The sequence below is a fragment of the Salmo salar genome, chromosome ssa21, assembly GCF_905237065.1.
Source record: "Salmo salar chromosome ssa21, Ssal_v3.1, whole genome shotgun sequence".
NCBI lineage: Eukaryota > Metazoa > Chordata > Actinopteri > Salmoniformes > Salmonidae > Salmo > Salmo salar.
Genome location: NC_059462.1, coordinates 32,508,384 through 32,524,903, shown reverse-complemented (window position 1 = coordinate 32,524,903; position 16,520 = coordinate 32,508,384). Strand labels below are relative to the sequence as shown.

Here is a 16,520-nt window from a genome sequence, read left to right as displayed (position 1 = left end):
GTGTTACAGCCTGAATTTAAAATGGATTAAAATAGATCCCTTTGAGCATGGTGACGTGATTAATTACACTTTGGATGGTGTATCAATACACCTAGTTACTACAAAGAGACAGGTGTCCTTCCTAACTTATTTGCCAGAGAGGAAGGAAACCGCACATTGATTTCACCATGAGGCCAATCGTGACTTTAAAGGCTGTGATAGGAGAAAACTGAAGATAGATCAACAACATTGTAGCTACTCCACAATATTAACCTAATTGACAGAGTGAAAAGGAGGCCTACACAGAATACATATATTCCAAAACATGCATCCTGTTTGCAACAAGGCACTAAAGTAATACTGCCAAAATGTGATAAAACAATTACCTTTTTGTCCTGAATACAAAGTGTTATGTTTGGGGCCGCACACCTCTCCACATTTTCAAGCATAGTGGTGGCTGCATTATGACATGGGTATGCTTGCAATCGTTAACGACAGGAGAGTTTCAGGATAAAAAAGAAACAGAATGGAGCTAAGTACAAGCAAAATCCTAGAGGTTAACCTGGTTCAGTCTGCTTTCTACCAGACACTGGGAGATGAATTCACCTTTCAGCAGGACAATAACCTAAAACACAAGGCCAAATCCAGACTGGAATTGCTTGCCAAGACAGTGAATCTTCCTGAGTGATAAAGCTTGAAGAACTAAGAAAATAATAAATGGGCAAATATTGTACAATCCAGGAGTGGCAAGCTCTTAAGACAATTAGCCAAAAAGAGTCACAGCTGTAGTCGCTGCCAAAGGTGATTCTAACATGCATAAATTCAGGGGTGTGAATACTTATGTAAATTAGATTTCTTTATTTCATTTTCAATAAAATTAGCAAACATTTCAAAAATATGTTTTTACTTTGTCCTTATGTGGTATTGTGTTTAGATGGGTGAGCAAAATAATTGTATCCATTTTGAATTCAGGCTGTATCAACAAAATGTGGAATAAGACAAGGGTTATGAATACTTTCTGAAGGCACTGGACCTAGATTTTTCAACGTTCACTCCAAATAAGCTTTGTTGCACAATTAAAAGGTCAATACACTGCATTTCAAACAGTCAGGAATAATGTAATGAATTCAGGGCTTGTAAAATTATAACTAGGCTAAATATAAGCCTTCAACCATAAGACCCACTAAAAATGTTATCAAAATAGCTTAAACCTGCTTTTTTGCAATAGTCACTGATCTTACTTTTAAGTCTATGAAAAGGACAATTTGTTACAAATTTAACCAGAACCATCACATCCACTAATGATGACCAACGTATTGTAGCAGGCATAGAAAATGAACACAGGTCTCAAACAATCTCTCAAGCACAAGCTAACGTGCTAGTGATGGGCCAGCCAATCTTTATATTTAAAGTCATGCCAACTTTGATATATTCGCTTGCTAACAAGGTAGAACAGTTGAAATCTTATGAATAGGCTTACATCCTCCTGTCATTCTCCAACTGTTCGAACAACATAGCCTGTTCACTTTGTTTAGATTGTTGAAATCAAGTGGCCTACATGGATAAGAAGATGCTTATTTCTCAGAATTAGAACAGATTGCCAATTCCTGATATAAATTAGTACCGTAAGCGCACCTGAATATAAGCCGCAGCCACTGAATTTAAAAAATATATATTATTTTGAACATAAATAAGCCGCACATGTCTATAAGCCGCAGGTGCCTACCGGTACATTGAAACAAATTAACTTTACACAGGCTTTAACGAAACACGGCTTGTAACAAAAATAAATAGGCTTTAACGAAACACGGCTTGTAACAAAACATAAAAAAAATGAGCAGTAAGCTTTCGTTGTCTTTTTGCACTGAGTCAATTCCTCACGCTGCTGTTTCCAACGTCTTATAATCGACTCATTAAGACCAAGCTCCCGTGCAGCAGCTCCATTTCCTTTTCCAACAGCCAGATCAATCGCCTTCAACTTGAAAGCTGCATCATATGCATTTCTCCGTGTCTTTGCCATGATGAGGGTGACAAAATGACTACCGTAATCAGAATGATGGGAAGTTTGAGAGCGCTCGATTTAATCTAAACAGTAAACAAATAAGTTTTTGACCTTAACCTGTTCGGCAATTTCATTGGTCTAATGAAAGCTTCATGCCGCCCAAAAAAATGTAAGCAGGAAAAATCCATATATTAGCCGCGTCATTGTTTAAGCCGCGAGGTTCAAAGCTGGGAAAAAAGTTGCGGGTTATAGTCCAGAATTTACGGTATTTTATTGCTCATTTATAAAAAACACTGACTAGACAGCTAGCACATAAGTCTGTTGCAAAAATGCTGCTAGTGGTACGTGGTACTGCAATGACACGCGCAACAGAAACTGAGCGTACATTTTTCACAATCATGTTCATTCATACTCTCATTTTGGTATGGTCTGCTCTACATAAAAAGGGTATCATTAGAAAGGTTAACTTCTCTATTACAGTAAAATAATATCTGTTTCAGTGTCCATATGACCCATTCTGTTGGACCAAACCTCAAATGCAAATAGAGAGCTTAAACTGCTTGTTGTCAGAGTGGAAGAAGTGATCTTTCATCGTCGTTGTTGATGTGAGTGGCAGAGTAAGGGGCTTGGTGTCTGTGTGCGAGTGGGAAGGTGCGCCGTGCGAATTAATTCAATATATCGCCCAGCCCTAGACTCCAGCCACCCATGTCATAGACTTCTCTCTGCTACCGCACGGCAAGCGGTACTAATGTACAAAGTCTGGAACCAACAGGACCCTGAACAGCTTCTAACCCCCAAGCCATAAGACTGCTAAATAGCTAATCAAATGGCTATCCGGAATACCTGCATTCAAACACATAACATGCGCGCACATGCATAATGACGCCACACACACATTCACCACATACGCTGCATCTACTTTCAATTATCTACAGTGCATTCGGAAAGTATTCAGACCTTGACTTATTCCACATTATTACAGCCTTACTCTGAAATTATTATTATTATTATTATCATTATTATTCCCCCCCCCTCATCAATTTACACACAATACCCCATAATGACGAAGCAAAAACACGTTTTTACACATTTTTGCAAATGTATAACAAAAAAAAATACATTTAAAAAAAAGTGAAATATCACATTCACATAAGTATTCAAACCCTTTGCTCAGTACTTTGATGAAGCACCTTTGGCAGCGATTACACCCTCGATCTTCTTTGATATGACACTACAAGCTTGGCACACCTGTATTTGGAGAGTTTCTTCCATTCCTCTCTGCAGATCCTCTCAAGCTCTGTCAGGTTGGATAGGGAGCATTGCTGCAGAGCTATTTTCAGGTCTCTCCAGACATGTTAGATCGGGTTCAAATTCGGGCTCTGCCTGGGCCACTCAACGACATTCAGATGCTTGTTCCGAAGCCACTCCTGCATTGTCTTGGCTGTGTGCTTAGGGTCGTTGTCCTGTTGGAAGGTGAACCTTCACCCCAGTCTGAGGTCCACTCTGGAGCAGGTATTCATCAAGGATTTCTCTGTACTTTGCTCCGGTCATCTTTGCCTCGATCCAGACTAGTCTCCCAGTCCCTGCAGCTGAAAAACATCCCCACAGCATGATGCTGCCACCACGCTTCACCGTAGGGATGGTGCCAGGTTGCCTCCAGACATAATGCTTGGCATTCGAGCCAAAGAGTTCAATCTTGGTTTCATCAGACCAGAGAATCTTGTTTCTCATGGTCTGAGAGTCCTTTAGGTGCCTTTTGGCAAACTCCAAACGGGCTGTCATACCATAAACGCCTGATTGGTGGAGTGCTGCAGAGATGGTTGTCCTTCTGGAAGGTTCTCCCATCTCCACAGAGGACCTCTGGAGCTCTGTCAGAGTGATCATCGGGTTCTTGGTCACCTCCCTGACCAAGGCCCTTCTCCCCCGATTGCGCCGTTTGGCCGGGCGGCCAACTCTAGGAAGAGTATTGGTGGTTCTAAACTTCTTCCATTTAAGAATGATCAAGGCCACTGTGTTCTTGGGGACACAGTCAACTGTGTAACCGTATATAAGACAGGTGTGTGCCTTACCAAATAATGTCCAATCAATTGAATTTACCACAGGTGGACTCCAATTAAGTTGTAGAAACATCTCAAAGATGATCAATGGAAACAGTTGAATTTCGAGTCTCATAGCAAAGGGTCTTAATACTTACCTTATTTACGTATTTGTTTTTTTGTCTAAAAACATGTTTTGTCATTATGGGGTATTGTGGGTATATTACTGAGAAAAACAAAATGTGGAAAAAGTAAAGCGGTCAGACACCTTGACTTTTTCCACATTTTCTTACGTTACAGCCTTATTCTAAAACGGATTTAAGAAAACTATTGCCTCAGCAATCTGCACACAATACCCCATAATGATAACCTGTTTTTGCTTTTTTATACATTTTTGCAAATATATTTAGAAAACCTGTCATTATGGGGTATTATGTTACTGATTTTTTTTTAAATCCTCAATATACACATGCCATTTTGACATATATATATATTTTTAATACATTTGCAAAGAGGCGTCTGAATACTTTCTGAAGGCACTGTATGTACATAGGTACCTCAATTATCTCGTACTCCTGCACATCGACTCTGTACTGGTACTCCCTGTATATAGCCATGTTTTTACTCGTTATTGCTATTCGTTATTCACTGTGTCACTATTTCAATTTTTATCTTTACTTACAACTCGTAAGTAAGCATGTCACTGTTAGTCTACACCTGTTGTTTACGAAGCATGTGACCAAAAAAAAAGATCTGATGAAAGGCCTACTCTACACAGCCTATTTCCATAGCCTATTATTAGTAAAATAGGCTAACCTACCTACCACGTATAGAATTAGGCAGTAAGGCCTGATATGAGAGGAAGATTAGGCAAAAAATGCTAATCATTGAATAATTATCCAGTTCTGGGGAACTCAGAGTTGTTTGCCTGCAGCCGGGACCTTGATGATTTACAACCCATCACACAGCCAGCTAGGCTTCTTACTGTCACTTGCGGGTCGGCACACACAGACACACACCTCTTTCGTGCAACAGCTCCAAATGAAGGAAGGCTGATAAAAAGAGATTTGGCTCCGAAATATATTTTGACATGATTTCTCTTGTCACGCCCGTAGAATGCGAGCTTGTGCTAGCAGTCCTTTTAAGATGTATTTTTCTGTTTCGTTTTTAACCAAACAAATATTGGCCAATATAGGGCGATACCTTCATATATCAATGTTTTATGGGTACTTAAATCACAATAGGACAAAGTTTGACATCGCCCAACCCTACACTGAGTGAGCATTCATTCCTTCCCGCTGCCTGCGCTGGTTGGTTGTGCTGATTAACTCTGACAGCGGAGCTGCCTAGGCTGTTTAGGCGTGCCACTGACACAGCCAGTCATCATTATCACCAACATCATCCTACTGACATCTGTTGCAGCAAGCTCTGTGAAGTACTGAAAAAAACTAGGCCTACACATCTAACCAACATCAATGACCATACTATCCCCATTTGCAGAAAATATAATTGTATTTATTGAGGTGAATAAGGCTAAACTCAATACAAGTCAATGTAATGTTATTAATTATTTAAACAGAAGGTAAACCGCTGGTTAGGAGGCTAATTCACCAAGACAATCTGCTCATTTGTGAAAAGGGCTTTGGGCTGCGAGCTCAAATGCTGCGTTTATTAAAGACTATAATCCACATTATCCTCCTAGATTACACATTCCTCAGAGTACACCATCATGTGACAGCAGTAGCCATCCCTCAGGTCCAATATAGCTACGGCTGGGGAGGTGAGCCGCAGCCCAGGGGTTTCTAACAGTAGCAAAGACCTCCACATGACCACGTCTAGCTGGCTGTAGAATACTCAAAACGATTAAGACAAAGTTATTGTTGGTCCAAAACCCTGGTTCACTACACTTCTCTACAAAGTTGGCGTGCTCTAAACTGATCACACAGAGGTACCATATTCCAGAACCATTACCTAAACTCCGGTTCTAGACAAAAGTAAAAAAAAGTTTAAGTTGGTAACCTAAAAGCTGCTAGTGTGCAAAGCTTTACATTCAAATCAATAAGTTAACATTACATTATTTAACATAAGTAGCAAGTTTCCCTCCAGTATTACATCCACCTGCATTATCCTACCTCTATCAGATCATTAAATGGCTTCTATCAGATCATTAAATGTTCATGGACCCTAAACCACCTTTTCCCTGCAGTAAGACATCAAAGTGCTGAGTGTGTATGGCAATCCAGCCTCTCCTTGTTTCCTCTCATCTGCACTGATTGGAAAGGGTGAAAACAATATTGTGGTAGCAGAAAGTGGTCTGTGCAGCAGGATGGATCTGTCTGTGACGTCTGTCAAAAGCTGACACGACTGGGGCACTATGAGTGTGTGTGTGTGTGCGCATGTGTGTGTATATACATACACTAAATGCAGTCACTGCAGTCTGAAGTAGTCAAAATGTCACCTCCAGCTGAGCATTGCACTGTCTAGTGTCTAAGGTGGAGGAGGGGCAGATTAGCATAGAGCTCTCTCAGACAGTAGGTGCTGTCTCACACTGTTTTGTCTACCATCTCACACGCAGTCTGGCATCCCATTCACCCACACACGGTGCTGCCGTGGCGACCTGGATTCCCCCAATCCAAACCAGACTAGCTCAACCACCACAGCACACATCCTAGCAACCACAGACACTCAGCAGGTTGCACCATTCCACTAGGAAGTACCCAATGATGTACAGTGCATTCAGAGAGTATTCAGACCCCTTGACTTTTTCCACTTTGTTACGTTACAGCCTTATTCTAAAATGTACTAAAAACATTTTTTTCCCTCTCATCAAACTACACACAATACCCCATAATGACAAAGCGAAAACATGTTTAGAAAATTTGGCACCTTAATTAAAAATAAAAAACAAATAACTTTACATAAGTATTCAGACCCTTTGCTGAGACTCAAAATTGAGCTCAGGTGCATCCTGTTTCCATCGATCATCCTTGAGATTTTTCTACAACTTGACTGGAGTCCACCTGTGGTAAATTCAATTGATTGGACATTATTTGGAAAGGCACATACCTGTCTATATAAGGTCCCACAGTTGACAGTGCATGTCAGAGTAAAAACCAAGGCATGAGGTCGAAAGGAATTGTCCGTAGAGCTCCAAGACAGGATTGTGTCCAGGCACGGATCTGGGGATAGGTACCAAAAAATGTCTACAGTATTGAAGGTCCTCAAGAACACAGTGGCCTCCATCGATCTTAAATGGAATTAGTTTGGAACCACCAAGACTCTTCCTATAGCTGGCCGCCTGGCCAAACTGAGCAATCATAGGGAGAAGGGCCTTGGTCAGGGAGGTGACCAAGAACCTGACGGTCACTGACAGAGCTCCAGAGTTCTTCTGCGGAGATGGGAGAACCTTCCAGAAGGACAACAATCTCTGCAGTCCACCATTCAGGCCGTTATGGTAGACCGGCCAGACGGAAGCCATTTCTCAGTAAAAAGGCACATGACAGCCCGCTTGGAGTTTGCCAAAAAGCACCTACAGGACAAGATTCTCTGGACTGATGAAACCAAGACAATGCCAAGCATCACGTCTGGAGGAAATCTGGCACCTTCCCTACATGGAAGCATTGTGGTGGCAGTATCATGCTGTGGGGATGTTTTTCAGCGGCAGGGACTGGGAGACTAGTCAGGATTGAGGGAAAGATGAGCAGCGCAATGTACAGAGAGATCCTTGATGAAAACCTGCTCCAGAGCACTCAGGACCTCAGACTGGGGCAAAGGTTAACCTTCCAACAGGACAACAACCCTAAGCACACTGCCAAGACAACACAGGAGGGGCTTCGGGACAAGTCTCAATGTCCTTGAATGGCCCAGCCAGAGACCTGAAAATAGCTGTGCAGCGACTCTCCCCATCCAACCTGACAGAGCTTGAGAAGAGCTGCAGAGAGGAATGGGAGAAACTCCCCAAATACAGGTGTGCCAAGCTTGTAGCGTCATACCCAAGAAGTCGAGGCTGTAATCGCTGCCAAAGGTGCTTCAAAGTATTGAGTAAAGGCTCTGAATACTTATGTAAATGTAATATCATTTTTATTTCATAAATGTAATCAATTTTATAATAAGGCTGTAATAGCATGCATTAAGGTGTCTGTAATAGTATACATGTGGAAAAAACTAAAGTAGACAATTGCATTTCTGTCTAGCAAAATATTATTATTTTTTTTTTTAACAAAAGCTGGGGGAGTGCCAAGATGGAGGCACGTGGCTTCAACACAGCGCCCCCGATCAGTCATCTAGTGTATATATAAATAATTGGTTGTACCCTGGTTCCCCCGATTCCTCCCTAAAAAGTGCACTCACTGCTACAAGGCTAGAATGCAACGTCATGTTCAGAACACTGTATTTTAAGGCCAACACTGACTAAACATTTTATGGTCTGAATGCCATTCAGCACATCAGAAACAACATTAGGGAATAAACTGTTTGCTGCGGATAAATGAGAAAACATGGGACCATCTCTTTAGTTATATTGTCTGTATCAGCAGGCCTACTACTGTAGTGGATTAGTGGATATGTTTAAGAAATATTGTTCTATACCCCAAATCAAATCAAGCAATCAATTGATCAAAAACCTATATTAAAGGCTTAGATTTGGGACTCACCCATCATCGTCTCCGTCCACAGCTTTGAAGAGTCCGGCAGAGGCGGTTAAGGCACTGACCACGGTGGCGGCAGGGTTACTTTCAGTCCCCAGCCCTGTGCCTATCTCAGAGCCACCCTCCCCAGCCAGCTTGGGCAGGGCCTGTGCCAGGAAGGCAGACTGGTGCTGGAAGAGCAGGCGCTGGGCATCCTCCAGCTGGGTGGTGGTGAAGGAGGGCAGGCTGGCATACAGGGCGCTGGCCTGGGCAGCCACAGCCTGGGGCATGCTGACCCTGGGTGGCTGGGACTGGGGGTGAGATTGGGCCAGTCCACTGCTGTTCTGGGGCTGGGGGTCGTTCTGGGGGTTAGAATGAGGCACAATGGAGGCTAGGCAGCCCTGGTTTGGGGGGACTGGCAGCTGGGTGGCAAGTCCTTGGGCTTGGCCTGGGAGTGACTGCTGCTGTTGTTGATGGTCCAGGGGGAGAGGGTGTCCTTGTGGCTGCTGCCCAAACCCGGGCACTCCTGGGCCCATCTGAGGCATTAGCCCCGTTCCTGCCGCAGAGGCCTGGAGAGAGGTCTGCTGGGGCTGCTGTTGGAGAAGACCCTGGGGTTGGAGCATGGAGCCAACCACCTGCTGCTGCGGGACTCCCATCTGCCCAGGTCCAGGCAGGGCCTGTGGGAGAGCAGGTTGGGGTAGGCCTGCCTGGGGGTGAGGGTAGTCTGGATGCATACCTCCAACCTGGCTAAGCCTGTGCACTGGGGCTGCATGGGAAGGGACAGAAGGCTGCTGGGGAAGAGCATAGCTCATCTGCTGCTGATGCACCCCCACTAGTCCCTGAGCTGAGGCTGGGGCTGGGATAGAGGCTGCCTGGGCGTAGGTGAGCGGCTGTTGGGGCATGGGAGTGGTAGGGTGGCCTAGGGTGGTCTTGAGGCCAGCCATGTTGATGGTGGCAGGCTGATGAGCACTGGCGGGGACTGAGGGAGCCACAGTGGTCAGCAGGTGAGGCTGGGACACCCCCATGGGGAGGCTGGGGTGGGAGGTCTGGAAGGCCTTAGGGGGGTTGGAGTAGTCCTGATAGTGAGACTGGGGCTGGAGTAATGGGGGGGCTCCGGCCTCTCCACTGCCAACGTTATCTGTGTAGTGACTCAGTGTGCTGACTGTGCTGTTCACTGAACTCCCACTGATGCCCTCTCTCTCCGACCCCCCTGTCACAATCTCAGGCCCGCACGGTCGCATGCTCTCCACACCCCGTCCACTAGGAAGAGAAACCTCAGGGAACGAGAGGGCAGGGGCTGAACCTGGGGTCTCCTTGTCATAGTACTCAGTACATGTCCATCTGCCCTTTTTAAAAGGCTCCGAGCTGGAGTCAAGCTTGACCACTCTGAAACGGGAGCTGGTGGTGGCAGGAGCTGGTGTTGGGGCTGGCTGGGAGGAGGGGACTGAGGCTGAAGCCATGCCAGAGCTCTTCTTCCCTGGCTGGGGCATGGCAGCTCCTCCACCCTGGGTGCCACTGGAGGGCCCCAACACCACAGAGGCAGTGGCAGCAGCAGAATTCATAGTGATGCTCGAGTTCACAGTTCCAGAGCTTTGATTTTGTATCAAATTGATATTGGAGTTGGTGTTGCCAAAGTTACTCCCCATCAAACCTCCAACCCCACCACTGCTACTCATCACACTGGGGGGGAAGCCACCACCACTGCTGCTGCTAGCGCTGGTGCTAACCCCCCCCATCACAGGCACATTGGAAGAGATGTACATATCCACAATACTAATATTGCTGGTCAGGGGATTAGCTATGCTAATGGTAGCACCAGCAGTAGAGCCATGCATTCCAGGGAGAGGGACAACTGCTACAGGCTGAGCAGCAACACTGGCAGAACCCACTGAAACATTCTCCAGAAGGACCCCCATGGCAGAAGGCATCTTTGGGCCACCACCAGCTCCTCCAGACGTGGGGGTTGAGTGGGGGGCTGAGGAAGGAGGCTGAGCCAGGGCCTGGTGAGGATGATTATGTTGCCCCTGCTGATGGTGGTAGTGGTGATGATGATGGTGGTGCACATTCCCGTTAACCATCCCTCCGTGCTGGGGTCCCTGGATTAAGGAGTGGGGGGGCTGGTTGGGGGAGACTGCCCCGGGTGTGACCGCCTCATGGAAGTTATTCAGTGTCTCCTCCGAGGAACTCCTCTCACCCCCAGCCATGTCGTTGGCCTTAGAGAGGGAGACATCCAGGATCTCTGAAGAGGAAAGATCCTCCGTATGAGACTCATCCAGATCATCATAGCTCTCTGTGTCTTCTGCTATGCTGTTGTTGGTGCTCACAGAGATCTGGGCTGGGGTCACGCTAGTGATCTGGAAGCCGCTTTTCTTCTTCACCTGTGACCCAGAGGACAGAGCCTGGGGCTGTGGCTGGGAGTGCAGATTCAGGCTGTGGGGAGGGTGCTGAGGCCCAGGGGAGGATGATCCAACAAGGGGTTGAGACTGCATCAGGAGGGGGGATTGGTAGTCTTCAGCGGGGACGTGGCTGTTGCTAACAGCCGAACTAGCTGGTGTTGACATGGGGCCACTCCCGGCACCAGTGTTAATGTTACTACCCCTTCTAGGAAAATTCGCCGGGTGCGCCATCTTTCTGACGCTGCCAGAGTCTCCTGCAGAATCAGGATGGTGCATTTTGAAAGATTCCAGGGGGTAGCGGCTAGCCTCTGATAGTCTCGTCTAACGTTACAATGTTTTGGGGCCGCCGTTTTGACAAAGATTAGGTCAAAAGACTGATATTTAACAATATAATATCAACTGACAATAAATAAATCCGTCTTAAAGACAAGGTTCGATTATTTAGCTTTTATGGGTATATAAACGTCCCCTCTCGTGACGGAGAATGCTCGCGTTTGACAGTCGATTGGCGAGCCGAAATGCTAACAAGCTAGTTAGCTGGGCTAACGTCAGCTGATGGGCTTGTTATCCAGTCACATACGCGTATGTTCTCACACACAAGCCAGCATTTCGTCGTTTAATATCTTATCTCAATAGGTAGCTATCTAAAATAAATTGCTATAATAACACAAAGAGAGTATGTAGTACACATCTAAAGCGAGAGCTGAGATAGAAGTGTAACGTTAGCTCGCTCCATCACTATCCACACACTGTGGAGAGTCGCATTATTTAATTTCTCAGAAGCCCCAAAAAATTAAACAAGCAATCCTTTACCGATATATGGTTATCCTTGGGATAATATATCCACTGAAATGTCTCACAAAACAGTTTAATCCATTCAGACAAGTCTTTGTTATAGTCCAATGTTTGCTGTATCACTCCCTGTTCCAAGAGCTATCTACAGCCAGTCCGCCTTCTTGCACTGTGACTCGAGCTGTTGGTGTGTGACGAGACCGAAGGGGGAGGAGAGAACTTGCTAACATGGCGACCGCGCATGCTCACTGACGCCCAGACTAGCCAGACATAAAGCAGTCTGGGGATAAGAGGGTGGGGGAGAACAGCGGAGAGACAGGCAGGCAACTCACAAAAACTAGCTTCAGAAGACCTAGAATAGATCATCAAAATACCGATGGACACAGACGATGGGACTAAATGACTCTTACAGAATATTCCCATTATCCTTGGGCAATTTTACTGGATAAAATTCTATGTGGTTAACATAATTTCAAATAGGCTTATGAGATGGATAGGGAAATGTGTTATTATCAGTGTCATCATGCCAATCACATTTTCATGAACAGAAGACGAGAGTATCAACATGAGGTGATCAATCACTCAAAGTACATATGTGTTCCATCAGCCATGTATAGTTATGCAGTTATCATAGGGCCACAGACTTCTGTTTTCCCTTTAATGTCTGACCAAAAGAACAAAAGGAAATGTTTTTGGTCTGAACAACACAAACAACAAGATCAGTTGTGTTTTTACTGTGAAACAAAAGTCATGCAGAGAGGTACTGGACTATTCTGCAGACAGAACAGAGCTACCAGACACATGTGTTCACTGCATTGAGGATTATTCTACATGCAGGGCTGCAACCTGGTCTCAGAGCATTTTGTATTATTCTGTACGTACATCTGTGAAATACAATTTAGTATGATATGTTAAGTTTCGCATGGTATGTATTAATTTGTGGATGTCCATCATCCATTTTGTATAATATATTACGAATTACAATTCGTATGATATGTTATGAATTTGCAAAAATACTATATGTTACAAATTTTGAAAATGTATCATATGTTACGAATTCTAGCTAGATTGCTAACGTTAGCTATGCTAGGGGTTAAGTTTAAGGTTAGTGTTAAGTTTAGGAGATAGGTTAAAGCAGAGGTGGGCAACTCCAGTCCTCGGGGGCCTGATTGGTGTCACACTTTTTCTCCATCCCTCACAAACACAGCTGATTAATCAAATTGCATTCTAAACTGAAGATCCTGATTAGGTGATTATTGGAGTCAGGTGTGTTAGCTGGGGCTGGGGCAAAACTGTGACACCAATTAGGCCCTCAAGGACTGGAATTCCCCACCCCTGGGTTAAAGGGTTAAGGTTAGGGGAAGGGTTAGCTAAAAGGGTTAAGGTTAGCTAACATGTAGTTGCAAAAGTCGCAAGTAGTTGCAAAGTCGCAAAAAGTAATAAGTAATTGAAAAGTTGCTAATTAGCTAAAATGCTAAATTTGTCCGTGATGAGACTCACACCTGTAACCATCTCTTATTTTTTATATATATATCTTTTTTAAATGTAACCTTTATTTAACTAGGCAAGTCAGTTAAGAATAAATTCTTATTTACAATGACAGCCTTCCCCGGCCAATGCTGGGCCAATTGTGCACCGCGCTATGGGACTCCCAATCATGGCCGGATGTGATACAGCCTGGATTCGAACCAGGGACTGTAGTGACACCTCTTGCACTGAGATGCAGTGCCTTAGACCGCTACGCCACACAGGAGCCCAGCGGGAGCTTATGTAACGAAACCAAACGTAACATATACTAATTTAAGCATCTCGGATTTACATTTACTATGTTACGTCTAGTCTATGAGACCAGGCTGAGGTATGTGTGTGTGTGTGTGTGTGTGTGTGTGTGTGTGTTGTGTATTGTGTTGGTACTCCAGGTCAACAACCCCTCCCATTGCCAGGAAGTGTGTTCTGGTTGTGTGTGTATTTGTGCCTGCATGCGTGTGTGTGTGTGTCTCAACCTCCCTGTGTTCCGGTGCTTTCTGCTTTATCAGAACAGACCCACCTGTTGTTGTGAATGTCTTAGTGAATAACAGCAGATAGTCTGATCCAATCTGGATGTGCTTTGTTTGGCCAACTTCTCTGACTATTGTTTCGTCAAGACATTCTCCTCTCCTCCTATTCCCTCTCCTTTCCTCCTATTATCTTTCCTCTCACCTCCTCCCATCCCTAACTCCTTGGCTCAGTCACAGCCACCAACTAGTTCATTAAAACACCAGAAGGCCTTTCGGATTGTTACACTGTGGGATGCTTTATGGAGCATATGAGAGAGTTGTCGAGAGAGAGAGATACTGAATGTGTTTGGAGGGGAGAGAAGAGAGAGGAAGATTAAGTGAGTGAATGAAATAATGAGAGAATCAGAGAAATGCGATATGGGGGAGATAGCGAGACAGAGACAAAGAGAGCGAGAGAGAACATGTGCCCATTGTGGGTAACTGGCAGGCAGGCAGGCAACAGCAGGCTATGACCAAACCGTGCAGGCAGACAGACTGTGTCCATCCATACAAATGACGGAGGGAGAGAGAGAGCCAGTGAGAGGCGAGTGCAATGTAAGCGTCTGGTGTAGTCAGCAGCTTTAAATCACATTGGCAATCCACAACAAAACACTGAGCACTATTGTCCTGCCCTAACAATAATGCTCAATGTATACACCTGGCGCGGCTTTCATTTTGTAAACACTCATTTCTCTGATAGGAATGACAAAGGTGTTCCTGTGATGTACATGTATGATCTCTCTGTGATGTATTACTCAACATGCAACACAACAGTAGGTCTACTGTAAATTGGGCACCTCTGGAACCCAGGTTTTTAACCTTCACAGGACAGCCAGTCAACACGTTGTTAGACACAAGAAATTACACCTCAATGTGTTCAAAGGCAAACCAATAGGCTATACTGCATTTCACAGCTCTTGATACTAGGGAGGCTGTTGTGGATGTAGTTCAGTTCAGCATACTGGTGACTGGTGAACAGAAGAGGAATTCTTGAAACAACAGGGGCTTAGGGTCGGGAGAAGAGCGGCCATGCCCAGTGATATGGGCTAGAGTGTCAGTCCCTCTGTCTGGACCTTGTGTCCACTCAACCTCCCCTGTGTGTGTGTGTGTGTGTGTGTGTGTGTGTGTGTGTGTGTGTGTGTGTGTGTGTGTGTGTGTGTGTGTGTGTGTGTGTGTGTGTGTGTGTGTGTGTGTGTGTGTGTGTGTGTGAGAGAGAGAGAGAGAGTGTGAGTGTGTGTGAGAGAGAGAATGGGAACCAATGGCTTATTTGTTGGACAGTCTGCCAACCAGAAAATGTGTCTGTTGTACTCAGTACTTTAAATACCCTATGGCCCGCATATTCATTCATTACTTTTTCTTCTCATGTAGGCTATAGCCCTGGCTAGTGTTGTATATAGAGCCCCACTGCTACAGTGCTACAGAATATAATAAAATATTTGGTATCTTTATCAATTCTTTAGTTGAATAGCACAGGGGCGGACTGGGACAAAAATTCAGCATTTTATCTACACCATCCCATATCACTGTGTGCTCCGTCAACTCATATCACCCCCATACCCCCGGTGGGCCACCAGCCAAACACAAACACCCCATCCCCACACATACACCCTGACCCTATATGCCTTTAGACACAGGCAGTAGTGCTAACACATAAAATTGCTGTACAGTGTTTCTCAACCATTTCTGTACAAGTGACTGGTGAGAGGGACCTCCACTTTTTTTTATCTAGCTCATGTTTAAAACTAATACAATATGTAAAAACACCACTGGAGATACAGCTCACCACTATAACTGTTCCTCTGCTCTAGACAGTTTGTGTGCTTCCCCTGTTGTGCTGTCTGTCTGAGCATATTCTCTGCTGTCACTATGTACTTCTTCTTGTTCTCTGCCTGTCTGCTTAAGCCTTATACGTTATCAACATCAAGGTAATGACTTAGGCTATATTGCAAATTAGTGCCTGTCATATATGTTCCCCTGAATCAACACCTTCCATGAGTGTTAATTACTATTACAAGGCTCCAGACTAACATTTTCCACTGGTATCACCAACTTTTACACTTGGTGGTACCAGCCCATGATTTGGTCAGACCCAAATCATGAGTAATTCATAGTGCTTTAAAGGCCCAATGCATCGGTCTTTATCTCAATATCAAATCATTACACAGTATTATTCCAACCTCGTAGTGTGGAGGGGGGTTTCTACTAAGCTAACGTATGGAATTGTTTAAAGATGGTCTGTCACGGTTGTCGTATGAAAGAGACCAAGGCACAGCGTGCATATCGTTCCACATCTTTATTTCTATGTGAAACTACGCAAGACAGACAATAAACAAAAAAACGTGACAAAGAGGTGCAACATGCATAAACTCAAAATAATCTCCCACAAACACTAGTGGGAAAAACAACAACTTAAATATGATCCCCAATTAGAGACAACGATGACCAGCTGTCTCTAATTGGGAATCATACAAAAAACCCAACCTAGAAAAAAGAACCTAGAACACAACATAGAAAATGTAAACTAGACAAAAACCCAACATAGAAAAAATAACCTAGAACACAACATAGAAAATTTTAACTAGACAAAAAAAATAGAAAACACAAACTAGAACCAAACATAGAACAAAATAAACTAGACAAAACCCCCCAGTCAC

The 16,520-nt window shown here is 44.5% G+C and overlaps 1 protein-coding gene across 1 annotated transcript in view; it reads right to left on the bottom strand.

Annotated features, from left to right (window-relative positions):
• LOC106582217 (TSC22 domain family protein 1) overlaps positions 1-12,016 on the bottom strand; it is an 80,347-nt gene extending 68,331 nt beyond the window's left edge. The window contains exon 1 of the mRNA XM_014165072.2: positions 8,670-12,016. Coding sequence (XP_014020547.2) covers positions 8,670-11,314 — 2,645 coding nt within the window. The 5' untranslated portion in view covers positions 11,315-12,016. The remainder of the gene's footprint in view (positions 1-8,669) is intronic.
• Between the last annotated feature and the right edge of the window lie 4,504 nt (positions 12,017-16,520).